The sequence below is a fragment of the Medicago sativa genome, chromosome 6, assembly GCF_051527215.1.
Source record: "Medicago sativa cultivar Bolivia chromosome 6, Bolivia_mono, whole genome shotgun sequence".
Taxonomy (NCBI): Eukaryota; Viridiplantae; Streptophyta; class Magnoliopsida; order Fabales; family Fabaceae; genus Medicago; species Medicago sativa.
Genome location: NC_140754.1, coordinates 8,003,580 through 8,017,914, shown reverse-complemented (window position 1 = coordinate 8,017,914; position 14,335 = coordinate 8,003,580). Strand labels below are relative to the sequence as shown.

The following is a 14,335-nucleotide window of genomic DNA, read 5'->3' as shown; positions in this document are numbered from 1 at the left end:
ATTGGAAGCTGAATAAACCTGTTTTAAAATAACACATTTTCTCATGTAGGCATTAACTTTTCTATTGGAATTGAAACTGACTTTGGAAAACGCATGGCTACATTCAGATCAAAATACCTTTGGACAATCGCATATCCTTTGCTAAATAGTTTGGAACTTGACTAGAAACACGCTTAATATGAGAAAATTGCAAACTATGCAAGCCAGAGAATAAACTAACACAATCCTCAACTATGACACCTAAATAGGAGTGATTTTGTTGTTGTTCTGTAATTGCTCTAATTGTGTTAAGAGAGTCTGATTCCACAATTAATTACTATTGTTTTTTGTCACTTTAACAAAAATATTGTTTCAAAATAAATGTATGTCACTTTTAGTTTCAATGTAATAATAATTTTTTCTTATCAATTGTAGCCTTCAATTAAAAATTTAATACTAGCTTCTAAAATATTACTTTTTTCTTTAATGGAAAACAAACCAATAGTTGATTATGATGATTTGATAAAATAACATCTCTCTTTCTTTTAATTAATGTTTTTCTTAATACGTGTATAAAAATCTTAAACGATATTCAATTTAAAACGGAGAGAGTACATGTCTGAAATATTAATGAGACTTCAAATGTCGCCTATGAAGAAGTATTTTGTTATTTAACTATAATTTTTAATTACAATTGAACTTAATCGTGCATGTTTTAGATGATAGGACCCGTGCATCGCACAGGTCGGTGATTTAGTAACCCTAAAAAAATACTAGAAAACCTAACAATCTCTCACATGTTTCAAAGTTCAAAAGACACTGAAAGGTTAATGTTCTGAACTAAACATCATGCCAACAAAACAATCTTCACACTTTTCCCCAAAAAACAAAAAACAATCTTCACACTTATTATCAGTTTGAGAATTCGCTTCTTACCCAAAACAATCCATAATCAATTGTAAACACACAAAATTATAACTAATTATATATTTGTGCTCGTCATTGATGATGAAAGGTAAGAAATGTGATTACTCCAAACGTCCCACCATGGCTATCATTTGAAGTTCAACCTACATATTGCATAGTGATGAGAATGTTAATGATAATAGCTAGTTTTACCCTTTCCTTGATGTACAAGTAATAAACCCTAAGTTGCTATATGCTACTGCGTGCATACACTAGCTTAACATGCACTAAGTTGATATGTATAAACCTATAAACTAATTTTAACTTATGGAAGACAATTGTTCTTTACGAAAAAGAAAAAAAAACCAACGATGAGGGTTTACTTCATACAAGACAAGTCAATGTATGAAGTCACCCCCATCAAACTTGTTAACAAATACATACTACACATTAGTATATAAACACTCAAAACCCCTCTAAACTATTATATATGGGACTTCTTAACTTTTAAAATATAAAAACACTAAAAAACTTAATAATCTCTCACATGCATATTTCAAAAGTTCAAAAACAAACTGATTGTTTTTCTGGTTTAACATTGTAACAAGCTACTTAGAAAAATTTGATTAATCTCATTTTTATTCAACATATGTCAATAGTCCAAAAGAAACCGAAAATGTTTTTTTTTTAACATCATATCCCCTGCTTCACTTGTACTCGAGGATCATGTTGTTCTCTGGAGCCAATCCAACACAAGCTCTCGTGATGTTTTCAAGCATTGCTCGCTGTTTTGACAATGCATTCACCACTGGTGTGCCTGGTGGAACCTGCACGAATAATAATATAACATTATAACAACTGAATTTGTCTTTTGAAACTAAATTCTGTGTGTATATGTACACAATCATTGAATCAAGTAGAATCAACTCACCAGAGGAGCCTTTGTCAGATAACTGAGGATGGTAGCAACAGGGTGGAAGGTGTGAAACTTGTTCTGCAAGAATCACAGCATAGTTAACCTCAAATAATACAAGGACTAGTAATAATCAAAGAATGAAATTAAATAGCATAGCATAGCATACAGACCTCAGCTTCAGATTTGAACTGAATTCTAGTGCTAAGCTCAGCAAGAAGAACCAAATCCAAGATAATAGGAGCAGCCAAGAGGGAATCCTCGCATGTGTTGTGCAACACAATAGTGTTCTTCCCACCCATGAAAATTTCTGAAGTGTATTCGTCCATGGCTCTCTTGCTATCACCAACATAAGGCACATACTGCAAAGGCACCAAAGTGAAGAGAATAAAAGACCTGAAAAGGTTACAATATATAGAATCATACATAAAATTGTGAAATAAAATTTACCTTAATAACTACAACGTGGTCTGGATGTTCGCCAGGTGCATATAGGATGCCATTGTTGTTGACTATATCGTTAACAACGTTGCTCTTGGAAATTTCCTTGGAGCGGAAGGTTTGTGGGGCAGAAAGGTTCATGCCATCATTGTTTCCAAGATGATTGTAACTCACTATTGATGTTGGCTGTCAGTTATTCACAAAACTCTTAAAATCCTTTTCTTATTGCAAAATTTAATTAGCATAATTCATAGATTAAAAATACAGAACAACATATAATATATTGTCTTACATACATTAAAGTAAAACTGAAAACACATGATATAACATTAATAATGTGAAGGATATAATGTACCTTGATACCAGCTCCTACAAGGAAATCCACCAAAACAGATTTCATTTTGGTCTGTCCACTCTTGAAATCATCACCACCAATCAAAGAGTTGTTCTTGATGGCAAGATCAATAAGCCCTGATGATAATAAAAGAAAAGTTAACGGCTATGAACAAGATTAATCAAGTGACAGATTTAGAGGGAAAATAAATAGAAGAAACAAACCTGGAACAAAAGTGTTCTGAGGACTTCCATTGATGAAAGGAACATTCTCCATAACACAAGCAATGGCAAACAAGGTGGAAGGTGAAATCTCACATTCATTTCTGTCCACAGCAGCAAAAAGGTTCTCCATGGTGTCATTGAGTCCTACAACTAAGTTACTGTACCTCTCTGTGTTGGCAGTCCAGAGTACAACAACCCTGTCCACTTTGTTTGCTTCCTTAAATTCCCTGAATTCATGTCAACAGAGGAACATATTCAGCAAATTTTAAGCTGGTTATAAGTAAAAGTATAGCAACATAAACCATGAAGCATGTAGATTAACATGAAACATACTTAATGTCTTTGATGATTTGGTTAATCTGTTCTCTCTTTGTACCCTTGATAACATTATTCGCACGTTCTCCTTGATTAGGAGCAATGAAATCCGGGTCATAGATACCAGGAAGTGGAACCATGGATTCCATATAAGGCCTCAATTGCTTTTGCAAATCAATGTCAAAAACCCTAGCCCTAGCCATGGCATCAGCAAGGTTCATATCACTGATATCCCATCCACCAAAAACAATGTCATCAGGGTTGACCTGCATATATTTTTCAACGAATTTTAGGTCAATTTTATCAATCTTTAACTAAAACCATCTTGGACTCCAATTTATTTAAAAAAAATAAAAATGTCACATAGCAAAAGCTTATATATATATATATATATATATATATATATATATATATATATATATATATATATATATATATATATATATATATATATAGATCATCACTCCTTATAGCATGCTTAAACTGATAATAACGCAATTAAAAAAATAATATGAAAAACAACACTAAAATTTATCATTTTTTACACCTCAAATTATACCTGTTTAAATCCCATTAGTCATATTCAATTTAATATGTGACATGCAATGGTTATTTCAATTCTTATTATATTTCATCATAACAAAATTATAACTTTCAATTAAACAAATCAATTAAAACAAAAGGGGTTTAAGAAAATATTTACCATTGGAAGAAGGCTCTTGAAAGGAGCATGAATTTCCTCTCCTTGGTAAGATCCAACTCGAATAGCCGAAGCTTGAGTCGTGGATCCAAAGTAATTAGCTTGTTGAATCTTATCTTTCGTTGCCCATGAAATTCCCCTGATAATCACAATCAAAATTAATTAACCATAAAATTTCCAATTAATCACAATTAAAAAAAAAAAAAAAAAACAAATCAAGAATTAAGAAAACTGACTCTCTGTTAGCAATAACACCACCGGTAAGGGTTGAACCGTTGTTTCCACCCCATCCCACAAGCATTACCCTAACAAATCAAACCAATAAATAAATAAATCAGAAGATAAAAAAATTAACAAAGATTATAAATGAAATTAGGATACTAACCCTAATTTAGGGACATGAATATCGGTTTTAAATTCATATTTAACAGTTTTAGGTTTAACAATCCACTGATAAGTGCCATTACGATTTTCATGAACAAGTTCGGTGGTTTCGTAATTGTAAACGGAGTGAATCTCAGTTTCTGTGTACTTAACATTGGGACTCTCGACTTTGAAATTCTCGATAAACATTTTTGTGAAGAGGAAAGAAAAGATTGACGGATTTTAGAGAAGAAGAAAGAAAAGAACAAAAACAGATTCTGTTTCGTTCTTTATCTGTAAAAGAATTGTGACCGGTGATCCTGAATGGAGATGAAGATGCTCCTATATATAGAAAAACAGAAGTGAAGTTGCGACTGTGCTGGTCACGTGGCTTATATTGACTGGGTATTTAGACCATTCACAATGCAGCCCAAATGTACATATCGTTCGTTTTATAATTAATACTTACTAAACACCCAATCTCTCAAACCCAACACCTCAAAATAATTATTAAGAGGTTTTGTATAAACTTGTTATAATTTTGTAAGTGCTATGAAAACAAGTAAATAGAAATAATAATAGAAAGAAGGAGAAAAAGAGAGAATAGGGAGAAGTATTATTATTATTCTTTGGTGTGTCACATAATGTTAAAAATGAGCTCTATTTATAGGGAAATAGAGTAGCTTATACACTAAGCTCAATAATCTAGTATTATGGTCCGTTAACTCATTTCCTATATGGACATCCACTTATAATATTCATAACACTGTCCCTTGGATGTCCGTCAAGGATATGCCTCATTAAAATCTTTACTAGAAAAAAACTCGGTGGGAAAAAAATCTAGTAAAGGAAAAAGAGTACAACATCTTTTTGTGTCATAATCTACCTCGTTAAAAAACTTACCAGGAAAAACCCAATGGGATAAAATCATAGTTATCATATATGAAAAGAACAAAGTCAAATACTATTTGTTCTAGTTACTCAAAAGTTTTACTTGCAACGACTTTGTTGAAAGATCTGGTTTATCTTCATAGTCGTCTTCAAGTTAGCAGTACTTGAAAAGTTTCTTCGTATTCAGTTGTTGCAAGAGCCCCTTTAAGAACCACAAGTTTATTGTATTTGTAAAATCATCATACTTTATAAAATAGCATTCTCCACTTCCTTGATTATCTAGTTTCTCTAAGATACAAGTGTATGCTTGACTTTGCTCCGATATCTGTATTTACTAATATTGACAAAAACAAAATACCAAGATAATACATTAATTAACAAAAAAACATTAATGTCCTTGGTTGAACTAAGATATGGTACTTTAGGACCAATTCAAGTTGTTTATCATTTTCTTGAGGACATAATCTATATTAACATCAAGTGACATCACAATCATTCTAGTACAGAATCAACTAGATTTATCCATATCAAATACATATGTTATATAAGTTTTTCGATGCACAAAATCTCATTTAAATAATAAATCTGCAAATCCAAACAAACTTTGTACATGCAACATATTTAATTTCAAATATTTCTATAATCAATAGATGTTAGAATCTCTTCAGGAGTTCAATAATTATTACATCGTCATTAAAATGATTATAACAAATTCGTTTTCAAATATTTAGATTGGACATATGATGTCATTTCTTCTATATGTCTTATGAAAATTAGCTCTTTCATGGAGTTTCATATAATCATCAATTTCAAGTGAGCCATACAAATATATTATATCTTTCATATAAATTGAGTCTTTCATTCAACTTTATCAAGCAAGATTTGAACTCACTTCAGGTGAAAATGTCTCTTAAAAATAGATGATAAACATTTACCAATTCACTTCCAGTGAGCATATCAAACTCTATATATATGTATTTTACTATTCTAATTCCCTTTTCACGCGAAAATCATATATATCCATTTAATCTCACACCTTCAAGTGCGCGGACAACAAATTCAAACAAATTCAGCTTTATGAAGAGAGATTGATTGCACTATAATTGTCTCTTTCCATTTGTAGATATTTTTTTAATCTATAATCTTTAATAAACTTTAATCCATGATGCTCATCATTACTTTTTACATATAACGCTATATTATATAGAAAGACACGTCAACGTTGACTTCATTTTTGTTCCATCTCATTCAACTGAGATATTTCATTAATGACATCTTTATTATAAACATTTCCCTTATTTTATTTTGATAGTACACTTGGCATCTTCACCTTCCCTATCTCATTTAATGTTTTCTTATCATCCAATCAAAATAGATTATGACACATTTGTGTTATATCAACCAATCAAAAAAGGAGCATGACTCATTATTTTTCATGAGCCAATCAAAATGGATCATGACTTACTTGTAAATTAATACATGATTTTTTTTCCCTATATATATAAACAATTCATTTTTCATCATTTTCATCTTTCTCCCCTAAAATATGTATTGTGTTGTGTGTCTTTAATTTAGATGATGATGGATTATGGGGTTGATTTTTTTTTATATTTGTATCTAATTGCTAATGCTATTTTTGAGGGTTCTATAGGAGAGCATGTTGCTCTAGATTTCAAAAATTAAATCAATTTTTCATTTCAATCCATTGTATAGCTTATATCATCATGTATTTTTATTTTATTTTTTTGACAAAAGCTTAGATCATCATGTATGTTGTCCAAATATGTAAGTTCATCCTATGATACTCAAGTTCTAACAACTTATCACATAGATCTAATCACATAATTTTATGAATGTTTATGTATCGTGGGAAAAATTGAGAATGTTTATTTGATAGGTATATTGTTGGTGTTCTTTTTATTTAAAATGATTGTAATGACCGATTCTATATTTTATTGGAGTACTTTTTTTCTTCAATGTTTGTGATGTTGATTCCCATTTGCACTCAATCAACGAATGATATTGTTATATATATATATATATATATTGAAGAATAATATGTTTTTTTATTTCTTTATTGAATTGTGGGTTTTTATAGATTTTATTGTATTATTCATGTATTCGTTAGTCCCGATATCGAAATACGGTTTATTTTGTTATCAAATATTCTTTGGATCATCGTTTTTTCGGTTAATTTTAATGTGTGAATGATCTTTTTATGTTTGCAGGATTCAACATCATAACATTAACTTTTGTTTTTTGACAAATTATGTTTCTTTTACTTAATTATCATAAAATGATTCTTATTGATAAAAAAATGTTTATATTAGGTGTGTTTCAAAGTCAATTTTTAGAAAACTGATTGTATTTCGAAAATAATTTCAAAAAATAATATTAAAATCGATTATGAATAATTAAGGTATCTAAAATTCCATTTATGGGCAATAAGTTGTTAACATAAATAACAATAACTCTAATACATTTTGTAACACAATAAGTGTGATTGATAACATATAATAATATTCTTTAAAAAAAATAATAACATTGCTTCTCAGTCATAACCTATCTAAAAGTTAATTATCTCTATTATAAACATTTTCCCCACTATTATTTTTCAATTTGAAGTCACATAATATAAGACAATCTCCAAGATTTTTTTTTAATGACAAATAAATGTATATACTAAGACAATCTCCGGTTTGAACCCGGGAAAGGCCACCAATAAAAAGTAGCCAAATAAAAAAGAAGATAGAGTAACGTGTACTATAATAATTCTTATATACACATGTGAAGGATTAATTCAGAGATCCGTGCCAATGTTATTTTTATTTTTTTTCGAATTTTAAGTTGAACCAATTGTCAAATATGTAAAAGGGAATTCTCAATTATTTTTTGGCTATATATTAGTCAATTATCAAATATGTAAAAGGAAATTCCCAATTATTTTTTGGTCATATATTAGAAGTAAGAATAAGAAGAATTGATTCGTTTAATTATTTTGAATCATATTAATAGTATTTAATAAAATAAGAATGGTTGGATAGGAATTGATAATCATGTTTAATAGTATTTAATAAAATAAGAATGGTTGGATAGGAATTGATAATCCCAACCAACATCTCACAAAAAAAAAAAGTCCAGCAACATTTCAAATTAATTCAATTTAAATATGTTTTTAATGTCTTATTTAAAGCTAAAATGTACCTTTTTTGTACAGTTTTTTTTTAAAGTCGTACAAAAAAATATAGAATGTTACAATGCAATGAATATTGATCATACTAAATTAATGGATCTAAATAAATACATTGATGTGAATATTATAACACACTATCATTTACGTGGAAATTAATTATATGTGTTTTAATTCAAATAAATGTTTCCTTCAAAAATAAATTCAAATAAGTGACAAAGGTTCAGTACATAAAGAAAAGCTTAAAAAAAGTTCACAACTCACCAGTCTTTTCACTCAACCACAAATTTGTTGATTCAATTTTTTTTTAAGGAAGTTGTTGATTCAACTTTTGTTGCCATCATGATAATCTATTCAATGAGTGATGTGCAAATACTTTTTTAAATACTTTTTGAATCACGAGAGATGTCATCTAATCCAGACGAGTCTTCGGAGTCCAACTCACATAAAAAAATTATCAGAAAAAATTGTTTTATTTAAATTGTCAATTTTAAATTTCTATAGTAGTCATTAAAAAGCCTCAATTAGTTTTTTCAAACCGAGAAGACTAAATTTTGGAAAATTCTAAAAGAAAAAATATTATTGAAGAACATGAGAATATCATATAATTATATAAGTTTAATATACTCAAATTCTAACAACTTATCGCATAGATCTAATCACGGAATCTGAAAAAATATTTTTAAGCATACAGTGAGATAGAGGCTAAATTTTCTACTTTATTTTTTGAAACTAAAAAGTGCTTTTAATTTTTCTTAGCAACTTGGGTCTCAATTTTTATACAAAACTAAATTTTATCTTCCCTCAAAATTCAATTGTGTCATCATTCACTATGCTAACATGTAAATATGCGATATCATATTTCTAATGAAACATTTTTTTAAGAAATATATAATATCAATTAACAGCTCATTATTGTATTTATAGCAATAGCAATGACAGTCAAATGGTTTCAACGCAAATGTATACGACAACGTGTATTTCAAAGTAAATAAGGATGCAGACTTTCTTTTGTAAAAAAACATAAAATAAAATGCGGACTTTCTTGCCTTTTAAATTTGAAACCTTGACCTTTATTTGCATTCCCAAATATTTCATCTATTCAATAGTATTAATTAGCGTTATGAAGAGAAAAAAAGTAATTAATATTGCATTGAAAAGTGAAATGGCTCAGATATTTTTGGACACTTTGTTTTTGCAAATGACTCAGTTATTATGATTCCACTTTGTATTTCTAATAGTGGAGAATGCACCAATACTTAACAAGATCACTTAAAACCATTTTTCTTTCTCCTTCATTTATACGTTTTTCTTGATATGTGTGAAATGAGCAAATGGCTCAGTTAATCCGGGACGGAGGGAGTATAACATGATTAAAAAGGTGAATTGATGGTGATTTCATGGAGAGAGGCTTATGATTCTAAATTTCATGAAAAGAGAGAAAGGAAATTGTAAAAGCAAAGAATACGAAAAAGTAATTTGAAAATGAGATAAATGATTGGAAAAAAAGTACTGTGTGTTTCGTCCGTGAAAGTATTGAAAATAAAGTGAGTTATTTGTAATTTTATAGTTTAGTTGAAGGAGTTAAAATTTATGAGTAGTTATTTCAAAAACAAACAAAAAATAGCCTCAGTTGTAAAATATCACATAATTTTAAAATATCGTTTTGTCAACTCAGCAAAACACATGCATTTTTTTTCATTGTTAGATCCCCCAAAGAGAAAAAGTGAAGTATTTTAAATAATAGAGGTTGGATAAAAACATTTGAATGAAAGTGAATGACATCCAAAAATGTATATTTAATATCAAAAAACTTATGCAAATGAAATTCAAAAACTATCAAAACAGTTCATCATGATGTTCGGAGTTCTTACAGTGCCTACAATGAGTTTGATCATCACATTTGACTAAGAGAAACCCCACACGTGAAATTCACATCACATTTAAACCTTAATCCTTAAGACATTGGATATATTAGTCATATCACTTATATGTTTGCTTATTATCTACTCTTACATATAATGTAGAAGTTTAAATCATACAAAAGACTAAAACTGAAGAAATTTAAAATAATAGAGATTGAATGAAAAAATTGCATGGAAGCGAATGACATCCCAAAACTAAAATTTAAGATACAAAATTTAACAAATGACACCCAAAAACTAAGAAAACAAATCATAATAATGTTGAGCCTTTCGTGGGAACCTGTATTGGATAGTATCATAACATTAGACTAAGAGCAAGCACACAAGTTGTAACACCCATACTAGACGTATCTAGAAAGTCTAGCACGTGCGTTTAATTTAGTACTGGATACATTAAAATATACAACATGAAAATTTCGAATGAATTTATATACAACAAAACGCGTTCGTACAATGACAAATACAACATATCTTATCTATATAACTTAAGTACATCCTTGAAATCCATGTTCTCCATGCTCCGGGTACGAACGAGCTCTTGCTGAAAATCCATCCAGCTATTACCTTGACGTCCATCTTGATATCTGAAACAAATAAGGATTGGGATGAGACATAATGTCTCAGTGCGTTCCCCTAATTCCTAGGCTATAGGCAACCTCAAGGGGAAAACCTACGGTCACCACGTGTCTACCATACAACCTAACGGTTGATTATACGTGTGTGGGGACTTGCATACTTAGACGGTAGTGCATACTAGAGCCGTCATAATCTTATCTTAACTTGTTATAGGCTTCACTTCCTATACGTGTCATGGCGGTCAGGGGGAAACTAAAACCGCATTGCCAAGAATACACTCTATGTATCGAGGCCTAAACATATCATAATCATGGCACGATTCTAAACCGGACGATTAGGGGAAACCTAAGATCGTCATCGGTATCATGTTCTTTACTTGTTCTATGCATAACTTGCACTTGTCATAGCATCTAATGCTCTTAACTTGATCATACATGTAATCATTATTGCATAAACATAACATATTCATATCGTGCATAAACGTATCTAAGTTCATTCATTAGGTTAGCATTGAACAAACAGTTATTATCTTGATTCATTTCACGGATAGTCCCGGGTGGAGTAACCCCAAGAACAATCCCATACATGACCGATGTACGTACATCGGACTCCCTCGGTGTCGTGGGGGTCCCTTGCGGCTTAAACCGTTCCCCTTAGGTCGAGAACCTCCCGTATCCCCCTAGCGTGGATAACAAGAGACACGAGCACCTACGTCTTGCTTATTTCAGTGACATGCGGGTCCCTTACGGCTTGAATCGTTCCCCTTAGATCGAGAACCTCTTGTATCCCCCTGATGTGGATAGCAAGAGACATGCCACCTACTTATTAGTCATAGTCTTGTCGTACGTATACATAAACATATTCATACTTGCTTGCTTATTACCTCGGACCCTTGAGTCGATCCGATTATCGGTAAATACATACTTGTTCATACTAGTACTTGATCATGGTGGAGAGATTATCTAATCAATCCTTAACTTAACATATATGATATCTTATTCTTGTTCATGTGCAAAGATAATAAACTTTGCGTCTTATCATTCTAGGAATCTTGCTAACTAGCTAGTTCTCGACAGCTATGTCGAGGCTCTAGTTTTCCCTTGCTTATGGATAACTTGCTACCCGATTCATGACTTGATTTCTCTAGTATGCCATGCCTTACTAACATGCTTATTACTTGCTCATTTATCATAAGAATTCTCGCATACAATGATCATTATTTAGGACCTTGATTTGAGGGGTTTACATTCGTAAAAAGACACCACGGAGAAAACCGCATCGCGAATCCCCATGCCTGCCTGAAGCGAGCAAAACAATGAGATTACTCACTGTCTTCCTCGCCTAGGCAAGTAGATTTGCTGGGGAGGCGAGTGGTAACTCGCCGTGGCGAGTTGGGGGCGAGTAAGACCCCCCCTTCGGAGTTCTAGCTTGCCGTGGCGAGTAATAGCTCGCCGTGGCGAGTTAGGATAGTCCAGAACACTTAAAAATGGTATTTTTGACCCAAAAACCTCAAACCAAGTGTCTCTATGTATGTTGGAACATATTTGATCATTGGAAACTTATAAAACATTCATTTGTCAAGTATAAACATGTTTTGCATGCATGGCAAGAAAAGGGGCAACTATCACAATACATAATCCTAGACTTTTCATAGTTTTCATAATAAACTAATATGGCATAAACATGATCCCAAAAGGGTAGGAAAACTAGCTATGGAACTCACCTAAACAAGTTTCTTGTGATAGCTCCAAGCCTCAAGCTCAAGTAAGCCAAAACCCTAGTTTTAGGTCAACCCACTTCCTTTGATCAAACCATTGAATCTTGATATTTTTTCTTGCAATTCAAAGCACCATGATTTCTTGATCTTGAAGAAAACCTAGCTTGAAACCTCTTTCATCCCATGAGCCAAACCATAACTCTTGACTTCAAGACAAAATTAACTTCAAGGTTGTTTTCGTGCTTCACTCTCCAACTCCATGAAATAGGATCCTTATAAGCCCTAAATCAACAAAACAAAAGCCTTAGCTTCTTGATCAAACCAAACCCTAAGTTTTCTTAAACTTCCCTTGAGAAGGAAAAATAGTGAAATCATCTCACTACAACTTCATATCACTTCCTTGAACAAGGGAGAACCATAACATAAGCAAGCTCTAGCTTCCTCTTTCCCAAACAACAAAACCCTAACCTTAAATTTCTTATAAAGAGGAGAAGAAGTGGAAAGAAGCTTACCCCAAAGTACCAAACTCTTGTAGGATGATAGAAGGACCAAACTAGAACATGATTCTTGATGAAGAAGACTTGATGAATTGGTGAGGTAGGGAAAGAAGAAGGAGAGATCGATGGAGTAGAGAGAAGGAAGAGAAAAAGTTTGCCAACATTTGAAGAGAGAGAAAGAGAATAGGAAATGAGATATTTTTGGGTTAAAACCAATTAAATATCCTTTCCACGTGAAATTACCATTATGCCCTTGCCTTTAAACGTGTTAAATCTGACACTATACTTTTCCCGTAAATAGCTGACATGTCATAAAATGTTTCCATTAATTTACTTTTCCATAATTTAATTCCTCTGACACGGTCAACGGGTAATATACCGACACTGTCAGGCGGGATATTACATTCTACCCCCCTTAAAAAAAATTTCGTCCTCAAAATTTAGAGATCAACTACCAATTCTCATGACAAAAACTTATTATCTCAGAATCGGATCTTACCCGCTTAACATAAACCATCCCTAAAGGTATCTTGTCATAAACATGAACACTCAGGATTCACCTTTTAACTGGAATCCTATCGGATACCAGGTTTGCCTTGCAGTGCTTACTTGTAACTTAAAACATCTTTTCATGCATACATAATTTTATCGGGTAAACATATAATTCATACCTCGGTTTTCTCACTGAGTCTTGGGACACACGCCTCTTACTTGCATTACTCATATAAATCATTCCATAAATCTATTATCTCTTTTCAGTGCCTTAGGAAATCTTTCGATTTCATTGCAATCTAATTGCATCTTATTACACCCGAACTATGGGGTAACTCATATAACTTGACATGAAGATGTGAAATCAACAATATCACTCATCTGACAATTAATCACCAACATCGTGGTTCACATGCTCTTAAAACTTTCTAGCAATCTACTTTCACATACATCAAACATTATTAACACATTTCCGTGTATCCTGTAGGATATGGGCTTCATACGAACATTCTCGTTTCCATAACATGTGCATACTTTTAAGTGCCGTTTCTTGTTAAATGATAACGATACGTGTTCCATATTCTTGCTTTAAGAAATTTTCTAAACTTTGGTATACGGGTTCTTGGAACGAATAAACATATGGCTAAAAAGAATTATCATTTCAAAACTGAGTCCATAATGTTACTACAGGACCACATGACGAGTCTTTATATTTTGAAAAGTTTTAACAACTCGCCCCAAACTTGCACACGACAATTTGGTCTTGAAGCCTGTACGTCTTAAGTGAGGTTACTTAAAATGTATCTCATTAGTTTCGAAAATGTATAATTCCGTGAGTTTAAAATAAACATCGTTCCCAAGTTCCTTAATAC

The 14,335-nt window shown here is 31.6% G+C and overlaps 1 protein-coding gene across 1 annotated transcript; it reads right to left on the bottom strand.

The window, feature by feature from the left end:
- Positions 1 to 1,417: 1,417 nt before the first annotated feature.
- Positions 1,418 to 4,541, bottom strand: LOC146912512 (inositol-3-phosphate synthase-like). Its single transcript, XM_085720675.1, has 10 exons — positions 4,198 to 4,541; positions 4,049 to 4,117; positions 3,816 to 3,951; positions 3,131 to 3,378; positions 2,798 to 3,024; positions 2,595 to 2,710; positions 2,249 to 2,425; positions 1,972 to 2,160; positions 1,817 to 1,879; positions 1,418 to 1,712 (listed from the first exon to the last, which is right to left on the bottom strand). The coding sequence occupies exons 1-10, from the start codon at positions 4,383 to 4,385 to the stop codon at positions 1,593 to 1,595; spliced, it is 1,533 nt and encodes a 510-aa protein (XP_085576801.1). The 5' UTR covers positions 4,386 to 4,541; the 3' UTR covers positions 1,418 to 1,592.
- Between the last annotated feature and the right edge of the window lie 9,794 nt (positions 4,542 to 14,335).